Consider the following 13,766-nt stretch of genomic DNA (forward strand, 5'->3'; position numbering starts at 1 on the left):
TTTGTAACATTTTGACTTCAGTGTACTACCTAAATAAGGTTTAATTTAACATTGTTTCCTGAGGAGGTCGCTAAATATGTGATATCAAATCTGAGTATTTTCCTTGATGGAAAGGTTCTTTCCTCACCTGAATGTTGCCACATCTACCCTGGGGTGAGATGGGCAAGAGACAGAGAAATGAACAGCAGGGCAGCGAGATTTCAGGGAAGTAATCCAGGGGTTTAATTTTCTGATGAAAACCTATGGGGGATGTCCTGTGTGAAGTTAAAATTTCATTGTTCCTTTCCAAGGCCTTTCTGCTGCCCATGATTTGTTTTGCAGAGAAGGGGAGAAAAAATGTAGTAATCAGCTGGAAAATGTAAAAATGTACTGTCATCCCTCACCACCCTGCTCTGCCAAAACATGGCAAAGTACAAGTAGGACACCCCTGCTGAGGTGCTGCAGGTATTCCTTTCTAAGCTGGTATCAGGGTGAGTGGGAGGATCTGCAAAATACAGAAAAGTAAAAAATGTAGATTTAATTCCTCAAATGCTTCATCTGAGTGATCGTCATCAGAGCAAACTAATCACAGTAAGAAAACAGCAACAGATTCTTACAGCTTCTCTTTGGACTTGCTGCTTCTGCACTTAGGGATGAGGTGTACCCCACTGCCAGCCCAGGGTCCCCTGGACTGTGCCCACAGCAAGTTTCAAGTCCCAAGTAAGATTTTGCTTTGGTTTATGAATGTTGGTGCACAGCACTGAGTTCAGGTTCTTGGTATAATTCTGTACTGATTCCTGTTTTGCTTGTTACAAGCTTTCAAGTGCTTCTGAGGTACCAGCATGTTGCTGACTGATGAACTGACAATACAAGCTTTAATCCACACTGCTCCTTTAGCCTAATACTTGATGATGGAAGATCCAAAGAAACAGTTGAACCAGGTAGAAAGACCCATCAAAGCCAAATAATTCAGCTAACACGTTTTGTAACCAGTGTGTTTCTCAGAAGCAATAAGATTATGTGGATCAGCTGGTGTGCTTTGTGTTTGGTGAAAAGAAGCTTATTTAAATGAAGAGAGCCAGGAAATCTGTGTCTCAGTCCAGAAGGAAGATGGGTTCCCCAGAAGACCCTGACTATCCTCAAATCATTGTGCAATACAGCAATGGATTTTTAATCTCAAAGGTAAGAAATATAACTCTTAGAGTATGCAGAAAGAAATATTCAGGGATTTCTCTTTAGGTCCCAAATGTAAGTCTTTGGAAGAGGTGAAAGCACTGCTATAATAACTGGTTTCCCAGACATATTTTTAAGGTGCAAAGGCAAAACTAGTAATTCCACTCTTCTTATTGTTTGCTGATGTTATTTGCTTAAGCAGGTGGGCATAATATTATAATATCCAGTGCAGTGGATGATTTTTTCCTAATTTACTACTTAACTTTCCTATTGTCCCCTGCTGTACCTCTGGCCAACATGGTAACAGAAGGTATGCTCTTTGGGTTGTGCAAAAACTGCTGCACCTTAAGCTCCTGAAAGGCGGAGCTGACAATAAAGAGAGGAAAAAAGGTAACGAAAAATCACTTTGTTTGAAAAAGAAGTGCCCAATGCTTTCCAATTTAGCACTGTTAGTACTACTAGTTTTTGAGAAACAGCTTCAACTTTGGTTAAGCCCTGTTTACTCAGCGTAAAAGGAGCTTCATTGTACAGGTCTCATTGTAGCTCAAATGACTGTAGATATAGGCAGTCAATTAAACTGATGTCTTTGTTACTGTTTCAGGAGTGTTTATGTGACCACAGTAATAGGCTGATACTTGTAAGGTTGACTGTGCATACCTAAAGAAAGATGGTTGGTTCTTGTATGATTAGCTATGTCTGTCTGAAGGTTGACCAATGTTGCTGGAGAAGTTGCACAACTCTATGGAAAGACTGGGCAATTTTGTTCAGTTAAATGAAGCAGTTCTTCTGGATGAGAGGAACCTCCCTGCTTCTGGAAGATCACTGTAGTCCTTCACATCAGTCCCTGAAAACAAGGTCCATAGAATGGGATATTCCCCCTATTGCAAGCCATAAGAGAGTCTCCAGGGTTCACTGAAGCATGTGTTAGATCCTTAGTTAAAGAAGAGAAACATAAACAGACAACAAGCACCCCCACCTAGTCTTGCCTTTGTTCTTTCTAGGAGATTGTGAGAATGTGTTTCTAAACTAAGGAAGAGGCAGGGACATTTACACACAAAATCTGGTCTCTAAATGTGGACTTTTGGAAGCCAAAAAGCACTGGTTGGCTTCACTGGAAAAGGAAAAAAAGTACGACTAATGAGTGCATTACATTCATAGTATGTTATATTGGTTCTCAGATAAATGACAATTTAATAATTGGACTTGTTTATGTGAAATACAAGTTTATCTGAAATAAATATTATTAAATTTATATTTTCCTTATTTAAACAACTTGTGAAATGCAGTAGGCTTTGTGATTTCACCTCATCCCTCACTCCCATCTTTCCCTACTCCCAGGTTATGTTCACTGCCTGTGAGCTGGGGGTGTTTGATCTTCTTCTGGAGTCAGGAAAGCCTCTGTCTTCAGATGCCATTGCTGCAGGTGTGGGTGCCAGCACCATGGGGATGAAAAGATTGCTGGATGCCTGTGTGGGATTGAAGCTCTTGGCAGTAGAGATGACACAAGAAGGAGGTAATAAAGGCAGAGGAATAGGAATAAATTGAAAGATTTAAACCTCTGATGGTTTTGAAAGTGAGGTAAAAGCTGATACCAAATGCTAAGTCAGTTAATGTAGCTGGAAGAAGGAGAGAATCACTCTTAGGAAAGAGGAGGCAAATGTCAGCATGATCACAAGTATAAAATGAAACACAGGTGCAGGGCTCAATATCCCTAAATGTCTTTGTACAAGAGCCTCATGTGACTTTGAAGAAGATATTTAGGATAGCTCCACAAGCTCTGTGGAGCTTGTCTCAAGAAATCTTTGGGGTATGGGCAGGATTTTAAACTTAAAACAAAATGCCGGGGTGGATGGTAACAGCATGATTTAAAACAGGTCTTGTTTTTCTTAGGGTTTTAACATTATGTGAACTATTTTCTTAGGTTGTGATCAGAACTGAGAGGTGATAAAAGTTTTTCCTTATGTCAGAATTATGGAATCCACTTGGACAGAAAGGATCTCTAGCCATCAGACAGCTGGTCAGGACCACCTAGAGTCTCACAAGTTGTGTCCCCTGTTCTGCCTTGTGTTGGCATGCTCTGCTTTAGGGATTATAGTTCTTGCTCGAGGAGTTTGGAGAAAGCAGGATCTTCTTTTATATTCCTTTGGTATGCAAGTCCTGTGGGTGAGTGATGCCACTGCAGATGCATTGGAGGGAGTGGGAGATTTCTGGGAGTCCTTTAGACATTCTGTTTGCAGAAGATCCAGTCCTAGTGAACTGAGGGAGGGTAGGTGTGGCTGGCCTGCTGTTTTGGGGACTTCCCCCCCCCCCCCCCGCTGACCTTGTTGATCAGAAAAAAGATTTGTCTACAAAGAATTCTCACTTAAATAGAGTACACCAAAAGCTTCCTCTGAGAGCAGAAGCCTATATGTAAATGATAACACTTTTTAAAAGGCATTGTTTTTCTCTCCTTGAAAGAAATATTTGGGGCTGGAGGTACTTTTAGGGAGATGGTGTTTACCTAGATTGAATGGGGTAGCACAGATTTCAGCAGCTCTCACTCACTGCTCATTGCAGTGGAAGGCTTTGGTTGTAGAAGTAATGTGGCTGTGTCTTTGGCTGTATAGACATCTTCTGGTGATAAACAGCAAGCTGTACAACAGACTTGGCAAGGTGATATATATGTTAGTAAATATATTTATTTTACCCTTTAGCCCTCTACAGAAACACAGAAATTTCCAATGTCTACCTTACAAAATCAAGTCCAAAGTCTCAGTATCATATTATGATGTATTATTCCAACACAGTCTACTTGTGCTGGCAGTACCTGGCTGATGCTGTGAGGTAAGGAGGAATGCTATGTGCTGTCTGGTGCTTTGCAGCATCTGTGTCACTGCTCTCAGTGGTGTGTTTCTGGAGAAGAGCTCAATAAAGGTGCTGGTGGGTTCTCAGAAATTAAAAGCAACAGATAATTCAGCTGTTAATATGGCCAATATGTATGCTTTTTTTCCCTCCTTGTTTTCTATTTGTGTATGTTCTTATTTTCCTTTTCCCTGTCATTGTAGAGAAGATCTAGAAATCATATTTCTTTATGTGTCACCTTCAGTAAAGCAATTTATCATTACAGTGGATATTACTGGACGTGGCATCAACAAAGTAAATAATGAGTAGTGGTGGCTAAAGATCCTTCTGTTGCTAAGGTTTATAGGGGCAGTTTAATATGCTCTGGAGTCTCACCTGTCCATGCAACTGATGACCAGATATGGTGTAGGTGATGGTGATGATTGCATCAGTCTTGTAACGTTACCTCAGGTGTGCTCCCATAAATCACAGACTCCTAGAATGGTTTGGGCTGGAAGAGACTCTGAAGATCATCTAGTTCCAACCTTCCTAACATGGATGCCACTCAGTAGATCAGATTGCTCAAAGTGCCATCCCACCCTGACCTTGAAAAGAACCAGTCATTCTTGTGAGAGGTTGAGAAATATATCAGCACTCTCATAGGCTTTTTCAATTGCTATTTTAGAGAAGGAAGAAACCAATATGAAAGAGCTTTTGGTGTTTCATCTAAAGACCCTTTTGGAGCAATGTACAGGTAATCATTAGAATATTTATAGAAATTTTTTTCTTCTTGTTGTGGATAAAACTAATGTGTTTAATTATGGCTGAGGACAATTAAATATGATGATGTGAGAATTGCTGTCATCAGCATCATGCAATATTTTTATTCCCCAACAATATCAATTACTGGGACACTGTCTGATATTTTGAATAGAAGTATATATTTTCCTAATCTGAAAAATGTCACAGATCTCTGACAGAGGCAATGGTAGTTGAAGGGAAAAAAAGTCCCTTGGAAATTCTGAGAATGAACAGCATAATACACTATTAGATTTCACTAGTCTTAATTCCCTATTTAAATGCATGATTTCATAGCTGTACACTCCTGATACAGTAATATTCAAGGTATGTTTATATGCAAAGAGGACATATTCTGTGTCAATAAAACCAGAGATTTTTTTTTTAAGCTAAAATCTGTAGCAGCAGTTATATTATAGGAATCTCTGAGGATGTGGTAAGGAACCCTCTCTCTGTGCTGTCTCTGTTTGCATTGCTAGATCAGATGAAGAAATGTTAAAATTCATGGCTGGCCAGAACTCAGTATGGAGTATATGTGGCAGAGATGTTCTTGCTGCATTTGACCTTTCCCCTTTCACGCAGATCTATGACCTGGGAGGTGAGTGTCAGAAGATCTTCTTTAACAAGCCTCTGAACTGTCTTTTATAAGCTCTGCAGGGGAAAACAACTCCTATGTTAAATGATGGACAAACAATGGAAAGTAGGACATAGCAATATAAGGAGAATTTTACTGATTTGGTTGGATTAAAAACAGAAATGTGAGAGTGATAGGAAGCTGAATGTTTTTCTCTACCATCTGATTTGTGTAAGCAGTTACTCATCCCCTTGTGATTGTGGCAGCTTTAGCATTTTTCATGCCTTGCTTGATGCATTCTTCCAATGCTAGATTCTTTCCTTCTTCCCCTTCAGTCACTGTTGTTGAGGTAGTGCCTGCAGCCTCTTATCCTGCAGCACCCTGCTGTCCCAGCACGGCTGAGTGCTGCCAGGATTCACAGGACGAGGCGGGCTCCCTCCTGGCCTCCCTCACTTCTTCCCCAGAGCGTGGTTTAGTGACTGTTTTTCATTTTTCACCTTCCAGCACCTGCAGCTGGTCTGGCTAGGAGGGAGTGTAAGACTGGTAATGGCAGGGGCTGACCCTACATGTCTGGGTGCTGCAGGCCTCAGATCTCCCTGCAGAACACATGGTGACTTCTCCTGTCCCTCTTCTTCCCTCCCAGCAACACATAGGAAGGGGTGTTTCAAGAGGTGCAAATGTACATTGCCAGCTTCCATGAGGCTGAATGCACCGTTGCGTGTTTACTTTCATGGGGGTGTCACTGAACAGGTTGGGTTTGTGTCACTACTGACCTTCTTTTACTGTCCCCAAAGGAGGTGGAGGAGCTTTGGCCCAAGAGTGTGTTTCTTTATATCCAAATTCTACCGTCACAATTTATGACCTGCCCAAAGTTGTGCAGGTGGCCAAAGAACAGTTTGTTTCCCCTGAGGAGCGTCAGATCACTTTCCATGAAGGTAGGTGTGGGCAGTAGTGGTGTTGTCCCAGCTGTTGCTCCAGAGCCCTGGCTCAGCTCAGAGGTGTCATCCTAGAGGCTCAGGTCCCCAGCTGCCCCTTATTGGGACAGTGTCTCAGGCTGCAGCCTCCCCAGCCCAGCTCTGCAGCTGTCCCAGCTGTCCACCAGCAGCTGTCAGAGACACAACTCAGTTATTCAGCAACATTAATTCCTGAAGAGAACTATTTCATTTCTTAAGAGCAAGGGTACATTAGCAAAAAACCCAGCATCGTGCAATTTTGAAATCTGCTATGCTTTGTTTTAAATTTTCCTAACACTCCCCTTTTCTCCTATGCAAACCTCCTGGCAGATGTGAGGGATGCCAGGTCTGCTCTGAACAAGGGTTTTTCCTTCTCTAGTCAAAACTGATTGATCTTCAAGTCCTAAGATATTTTAGAGCATGAAAGTAGGTGAGCTAGCTCCTATTCCTCTTGCCCAGACCACTGATCCTGCATAGTCTTTGTACTATGTATGTGAAAAATTACTATAGGGAGATCTCATTTTTAATGTTTACAAAAGTCTTCAAAGTGCTGGAAGTGCTTAAAATTGCTCAAAGATGAGAGAGAGAAAAGGAGCCTTGAGGAGGGAAGGGAGTGTACAAAGATGCAACAAAATGGGAGAAGAAATGACAAAGTAAAATGCTGAGAAAAAAATCTGAATGCAGTACAGCAGGTGCTAAACAAAAGGAATAACAAAGCTAGGGCTAGGAGGTGAGAGATGTGTATTTTTATCTACAGATTTATGAAGCAATTCCGTGATTACCAAAGATCTTTCAAAACTTTCTTAGAGAAGGCAAGATTCTTTCCTTCTTTCTCATGACAGGAACTGTGTGAACCTATGTCCTTAGTGCAGTATGAATTTGAATTTCTTTCATTGGAGAAAACCAAAACTGAAATGCTTTCCTATGCATCAGTCTATTTCAGGATGAGTTATTGCCTTTAAATGTTTCAGATCTTCTTGAGACTGATCAAGAGCAAAATTCGCTATGCAGTGCAACAGAGGACTTTCACCTGGTACCTCCATTGCTGTCTGATATGTCTGAAGGACATTGCAAGTCTGGAATTAAACAGAACTGAAAATATTTGCGTAACTCAGCTCTCAGTGTTATGGGGATTTGTATAATGCATGTATTCTTGCTTTACAGGAGACTTCTTTAATGATGCAATACCTGAAGCTGAACTCTATATTTTATCCAAGATACTGCATGATTGGGATGATGACAAATGCAAACAACTGCTGGCAAAAGTCTACAAAGCTTGCAAACCTGGTAGGTGTGACCTCTTGAAGAGCAGAGAGACTCTTACCTATCAGCAAGCAGAAGCACACCAGTCTTGATGCTCAGTTTGGATGACAGAGTTTCAGTGCAGGGTTCCTGGGCTTAGTCATTTGCTTTCCCTAAGACAGCCACGTGCAGCTAAGACAAACAGCACCCGGTCTAGGATCTCTTTGTCTGGCTTCCAGTTTTTGTCTCTTCTGCAGGGGTTCCTCTTTCAAGGACTCAAGTGTAAGGATTGAGAATTTTGGGTATTGTTTATATGGGTGTATACATGACAGCAAAAAATCCCATTAAGCGTCACAATGAAGCCTCAGAGTTTCAAAAGCACTGCCTACAAAGCAAAATCAGTAAGTTCCTGCAAATTTCAGCTGGGGAAAATGGGAAATTTCTGTCCCAGCCATAGCACCCCCTTCAGCTCTGGGATGTCAATACCAACACAGCAAAGACATCCTCTGGTGCTTTGGCTCTTTCATTGTCTTCTATGATGCTAAAATGTGACTTAATGTAGAGACTGCTTCTTCCTGAAAGTAAGTTTCGGATCTGTCCTAGTAAAAGCTCAAAAATAGCTCAGCTTTTCACTGCTCAGGGTGTGTTTTCTTTCTTTTCTCTCCATCAGGTGGTGGAGTACTGCTGGTTGAATCCCTTCTGAATGAAGATAAAAGTGGGCCTGTAGAAACCCAGCTATATTCAATGAATATGTTGGTCCAGACAGAAGGGAAAGAGCGAACAGCAGCAGAGTACAGCAAGCTCCTGGAGGCAGCTGGCTTTGGAGTGATTCAAGTAAAGAGGACTGGAAAACTCTATGATGCTATGTTAGGAAGGAAACAGTAGTACGTGTTTTATGTATGTAACAAAACAGAAAAGGTTGAGAAATGTGCTATTTTCTTCTTAGTGGGCAATGATCAGCTTAGCTTTTAGTTAAGGCTGCCAACTTTTTTGTAAGCTGATACATTGTCAAAAGACTCACTAATAACAGATCTTCAACATGCATGTATTACAAATGTAGAAGCCTGGCTTGGCTTGACTTTGGATCTGGGAGGAAAAGAAAGAAATCAGCACCTGTTCCACAAGAAACAATCCACAGAAGAAATGTGTAATGTGTCTGCTTCAGCTTGTATCTGTCTTTCTGATTTTTCACACTGTATCTGACAAAAGCAAAGCTGAATTTGTACTTGAGTTCCTGCAAAATAAAACTAATCCCTGTATTGAGCTTTTGTGCCTGCATTTTTATTCCTGAAATATTGATATAATAAAATCAGACCAAATTATGTCTCCTTATGGTCTTTTCAGAGTTCCAGGAGAAACCCTGTCTGAGCCTTGGGGAGTTTTGAATGAAAAAATATATTAATATTTTATTTCCTCTAGACTTTGATTTAAATTATGAAAAAGTGTTGTACTTTAGTGACTAGTTGAAGCCCAGGGATTCTTATTACAAGACAAGTAGGAAGAAGATGCAGCCAAGTCATTCTGTTATGTACTTGGGTTGTCCTTACTGCATGCCTCCTGCTATTCCTTTAAATCATTTGATCAAACACAGTCTGCCATTACCCATGCAGTTCTTGTAAGCAGAATAATACATTACTGAAGTGAGAAACATTTGGAGAAGGCACTCTGCAGTTTGGAAGAGACTCTGAAGATCATCTAGTTCCAACCTTCCTAACATGGATGCCACTCAGTAGATCAGATTGCTCAAAGTGCCATCCCACCCTGACCTTGAAAAGAACCAGTCATTCTTGTGAGAGGTTGAGAAATATATCAGCACTCTCATAGGCTTTTTCAATTGCTATTTTAGAGAAGGAAGAAACCAATATGAAAGAGCTTTTGGTGTTTCATCTAAAGACCCTTTTGGAGCAATGTACAGGTAATCATTAGAATATTTATAGAAATTTTTTTCTTCTTGTTGTGGATAAAACTAATGTGTTTAATTATGGCTGAGGACAATTAAATATGATGATGTGAGAATTGCTGTCATCAGCATCATGCAATATTTTTATTCCCCAACAATATCAATTACTGGGACACTGTCTGATATTTTGAATAGAAGTATATATTTTCCTAATCTGAAAAATGTCACAGATCTCTGACAGAGGCAATGGTAGTTGAAGGGAAAAAAAGTCCCTTGGAAATTCTGAGAATGAACAGCATAATACACTATTAGATTTCACTAGTCTTAATTCCCTATTTAAATGCATGATTTCATAGCTGTACACTCCTGATACAGTAATATTCAAGGTATGTTTATATGCAAAGAGGACATATTCTGTGTCAATAAAACCAGAGATTTTTTTTTTAAGCTAAAATCTGTAGCAGCAGTTATATTATAGGAATCTCTGAGGATGTGGTAAGGAACCCTCTCTCTGTGCTGTCTCTGTTTGCATTGCTAGATCAGATGAAGAAATGTTAAAATTCATGGCTGGCCAGAACTCAGTATGGAGTATATGTGGCAGAGATGTTCTTGCTGCATTTGACCTTTCCCCTTTCACGCAGATCTATGACCTGGGAGGTGAGTGTCAGAAGATCTTCTTTAACAAGCCTCTGAACTGTCTTTTATAAGCTCTGCAGGGGAAAACAACTCCTATGTTAAATGATGGACAAACAATGGAAAGTAGGACATAGCAATATAAGGAGAATTTTACTGATTTGGTTGGATTAAAAACAGAAATGTGAGAGTGATAGGAAGCTGAATGTTTTTCTCTACCATCTGATTTGTGTAAGCAGTTACTCATCCCCTTGTGATTGTGGCAGCTTTAGCATTTTTCATGCCTTGCTTGATGCATTCTTCCAATGCTAGATTCTTTCCTTCTTCCCCTTCAGTCACTGTTGTTGAGGTAGTGCCTGCAGCCTCTTATCCTGCAGCACCCTGCTGTCCCAGCACGGCTGAGTGCTGCCAGGATTCACAGGACGAGGCGGGCTCCCTCCTGGCCTCCCTCACTTCTTCCCCAGAGCGTGGTTTAGTGACTGTTTTTCATTTTTCACCTTCCAGCACCTGCAGCTGGTCTGGCTAGGAGGGAGTGTAAGACTGGTAATGGCAGGGGCTGACCCTACATGTCTGGGTGCTGCAGGCCTCAGATCTCCCTGCAGAACACATGGTGACTTCTCCTGTCCCTCTTCTTCCCTCCCAGCAACACATAGGAAGGGGTGTTTCAAGAGGTGCAAATGTACTTTGCCAGCTTCCATGAGGCTGAATGCACCGTTGCGTGTTTACTTTCATGGGGGTGTCACTGAACAGGTTGGGTTTGTGTCACTACTGACCTTCTTTTACTGTCCCCAAAGGAGGTGGAGGAGCTTTGGCCCAAGAGTGTGTTTCTTTATATCCAAATTCTACCGTCACAATTTATGACCTGCCCAAAGTTGTGCAGGTGGCCAAAGAACAGTTTGTTTCCCCTGAGGAGCGTCAGATCACTTTCCACGAAGGTAGGTGTGGGCAGTAGTGGTGTTGTCCCAGCTGTTGCTCCAGAGCCCTGGCTCAGCTCAGAGGTGTCATCCTGGAGGCTCAGGTCCCCAGCTGCCCCTTATTGGGACAGTGTCTCAGGCTGCAGCCTCCCCAGCCCAGCTCTGCAGCTGTCCCAGCTGTCCACCAGCAGCTGTCAGAGACACAACTCAGTTATTCAGCAACATTAATTCCTGAAGAGAACTATTTCATTTCTTAAGAGCAAGGGTACATTAGCAAAAAACCCAGCATCGTGCAATTTTGAAATCTGCTATGCTTTGTTTTAAATTTTCCTAACACTCCCCTTTTCTCCTATGCAAACCTCCTGGCAGATGTGAGGGATGCCAGGTCTGCTCTGAACAAGGGTTTTTCCTTCTCTAGTCAAAACTGATTGATCTTCAAGTCCTAAGATATTTTAGAGCATGAAAGTAGATGAGCTAGCTCCTATGCCTCTTGCCCAGACCACTGATCCTGCATAGTCTTTGTACTATGTATGTATGTATGTGAAAAATTACTATAGGGAGATCTCATTTTTAATGTTTACAAAAGTCTTCAAAGTGCTGGAAGTGCTTAAAATTGCTCAAAGATGAGAGAGAGAAAAGGAGCCTTGAGGAGGGAAGGGAGTGTAAAAAAACAAAGATGCAACAAAATGGGAGAAGAAATGACAAAGTAAAATGCTGAGAAAAAAATCTGAATGCAGTACAGCAGGTGCTAAACAAAAGGAATAACAAAGCTAGGGCTAGGAGGTGAGAGATGTGTATTTTTATCTACAGATTTATGAAGCAATTCTGTGATTACCAAAGATCTTTGAAAACTTTCTTAGAGAAGGCAAGATTCTTTCCTTCTTTCTCATGACAGGAACTGTGTGAACTTATGTCCTTAGTGCAGTATGAATTTGAATTTCTTTCATTGGAGAAAACCAAAACTGAAATGCTTTCCTATGCATCAGTCTATTTCAGGATGAGTTATTGCCTTTAAATGTTTCAGATCTTCTTGAGACTGATCAAGAGCAAAATTCGCTATGCAGTGCAACAGAGGACTTTCACCTGGTACCTCCATTGCTGTCTGATATGTCTGAAGGACATTGCAAGTCTGGAATTAAGCAGAACTGAAAATATTTGTGTAACTCAGCTCTCAGTGTTATGGGGATTTGTATAATGCATGTATTCTTGCTTTACAGGAGACTTCTTTAATGATTCAATACCTGAAGCTGAACTCTATATTTTATCCAAGATACTGCATGATTGGGATGATGACAAATGCAAACAACTGCTGGCAAAAGTCTACAAAGCTTGCAAACCTGGTAGGTGTGACCTCTTGAAGAGCAGAGAGACTCTTACCTATCAGCAAGCAGAAGCACACCAGTCTTGATGCTCAGTTTGGATGACAGAGTTTCAGTGCAGGAGTTCCTGGGCTTAGTCATTTGCTTTCCCTAAGACAGCCACGTGCAGCTAAGACAAACAGCACCCGGTCTAGGATCTCTTTGTCTGGCTTCCAGTTTTTGTCTCTTCTGCAGGGGTTCCTCTTTCAAGGACTCAAGTGTAAGGATTGAGAATTTTGGGTATTGTTTATATGGGTGTATACATGACAGCAAAAAATCCCATTAAGCGTCACAATGAAGCCTCAGAGTTTCAAAAGCACTGCCTACAAAGCAAAATCACTAAGTTCCTGTAAATTTCAGATGGGGAAAATGGGAAATTTCTGTCCCAGCCATAGCACCCCCTTCAGCTCTGGGATGTCAATACCAACACAGCAAAGACATCCTCTGGTGCTTTGGTTCTTTCATTGTCTTCTGTGATGCTAAAATGTGACTTAATGTAGAGACTGCTTCTTCCTGAAAGTAAGTTTCGGATCTGTCCTAGTAAAAGCTCAAAAATAGCTCAGCTTTTCACTGCTCAGGGTGTGTTTTCTTTCTCTTCTCTCTGTCAGGTGGTGGAGTACTGCTGGTTGAATCCCTTCTGAATGAAGATAAAAGTGGGCCTGTAGAAACCCAGCTATATTCAATGAATATGTTGGTCCAGACAGAAGGGAAAGAGCGAACAGCAGCAGAGTACAGCAAGCTCCTGGAGGCAGCTGGCTTTGGAGTGATTCAAGTAAAGAGGACTGGAAAACTCTATGATGCTATGTTAGGAAGGAAACAGTAGTACGTGTTTTATGTATGTAACAAAACAGAAAAGGTTGAGAAATGTGCTATTTTCTTCTTAGTGGGCAATGATCAGCTTAGCTTTTAGTTAAGGCTGCCAACTTTTTTGTAAGCTGATACATTGTCAAAAGACTCACTAATAATGATCTTCAACATGCATGTATTACAAATCTGGAAGCCTGGCTTGGCTTGACTTTGGATCTGGGAGGAAAAGAAAGACATCAGCACCTGTTCCACAAGAAACAATCCACAGAAGAAATGTGTAATGTGTCTGCTTCAGCTTGTATCTGTCTCTCTGATTTTTCACACTGTATCTGACAAAAGCAAAGCTGAATTTGTACTTGAGTTCCTGCAAAATAAAACTAATCCCTGTATTGAGCTTTTGTGCCTGCATTTTTATTCCTGAAATATTGATATAATAAAATCAGACCAAATTATGTCTCCTTATGGTCTTTTCAGAGTTCCAGGAGAAACCCTGTCTGAGCCTTGGGGAGTTTTGAATGAAAAAATATATTAATATTTTATTTCCTCTAGACTTTGATTTAAATTATGAAAAAGTGTTGTACTTTAGTGACTAGTTGAAGCCCAGGGATTCTTATT

The 13,766-nt window shown here is 41.1% G+C and overlaps 2 protein-coding genes across 2 annotated transcripts; both read left to right on the forward strand.

Moving 5' to 3' along the window:
- Window positions 1-858: 858 nt before the first annotated feature.
- Window positions 859-8,723, forward strand: ASMT (acetylserotonin O-methyltransferase). The gene is made up of 8 exons (XM_041468508.1): window positions 859-1,161; window positions 2,491-2,665; window positions 3,846-3,975; window positions 4,658-4,726; window positions 5,250-5,368; window positions 6,139-6,279; window positions 7,462-7,584; window positions 8,210-8,723. The coding sequence occupies exons 1-8, from the start codon at window positions 1,048-1,050 to the stop codon at window positions 8,422-8,424; spliced, it is 1,086 nt and encodes a 361-aa protein (XP_041324442.1). The 5' UTR covers window positions 859-1,047; the 3' UTR covers window positions 8,425-8,723.
- A 531-nt stretch (window positions 8,724-9,254) lies between these two features.
- Window positions 9,255-13,277, forward strand: LOC121354077 (acetylserotonin O-methyltransferase-like). The gene is made up of 6 exons (XM_041468423.1): window positions 9,255-9,268; window positions 9,386-9,454; window positions 9,978-10,096; window positions 10,867-11,007; window positions 12,204-12,326; window positions 12,953-13,277. Exons 1-6 carry the CDS (start codon window positions 9,255-9,257, stop codon window positions 13,165-13,167), a joined length of 681 nt encoding a protein of 226 aa, XP_041324357.1. The 3' UTR covers window positions 13,168-13,277.
- Window positions 13,278-13,766: the final 489 nt, after the last annotated feature.

This window comes from Pyrgilauda ruficollis, unplaced genomic scaffold (genome assembly GCF_017590135.1).
Source record: "Pyrgilauda ruficollis isolate IOZ18807 unplaced genomic scaffold, ASM1759013v1 scaffold22, whole genome shotgun sequence".
NCBI lineage: Eukaryota > Metazoa > Chordata > Aves > Passeriformes > Passeridae > Pyrgilauda > Pyrgilauda ruficollis.

Bases quoted from the DNA above. Each gene is read 5' to 3' on its own strand.
- ASMT (XM_041468508.1), top strand. From the start codon at position 1,048: ATGAAGAGAGCCAGGAAATCTGTGTCTCAGTCCAGAAGGAAGATGGGT. The intron at 1,162-2,490 runs GTAAGAAATATA...CCCTACTCCCAG, and splicing joins ATGGATTTTTAATCTCAAAG to GTTATGTTCACTGCCTGTGA. The intron at 6,280-7,461 runs GTAGGTGTGGGC...CTTGCTTTACAG, and splicing joins TCAGATCACTTTCCATGAAG to GAGACTTCTTTAATGATGCA.
- LOC121354077 (XM_041468423.1), top strand. The intron at 11,008-12,203 runs GTAGGTGTGGGC...CTTGCTTTACAG, and splicing joins TCAGATCACTTTCCACGAAG to GAGACTTCTTTAATGATTCA. The intron at 12,327-12,952 runs GTAGGTGTGACC...TCTCTCTGTCAG, and splicing joins CTACAAAGCTTGCAAACCTG to GTGGTGGAGTACTGCTGGTT.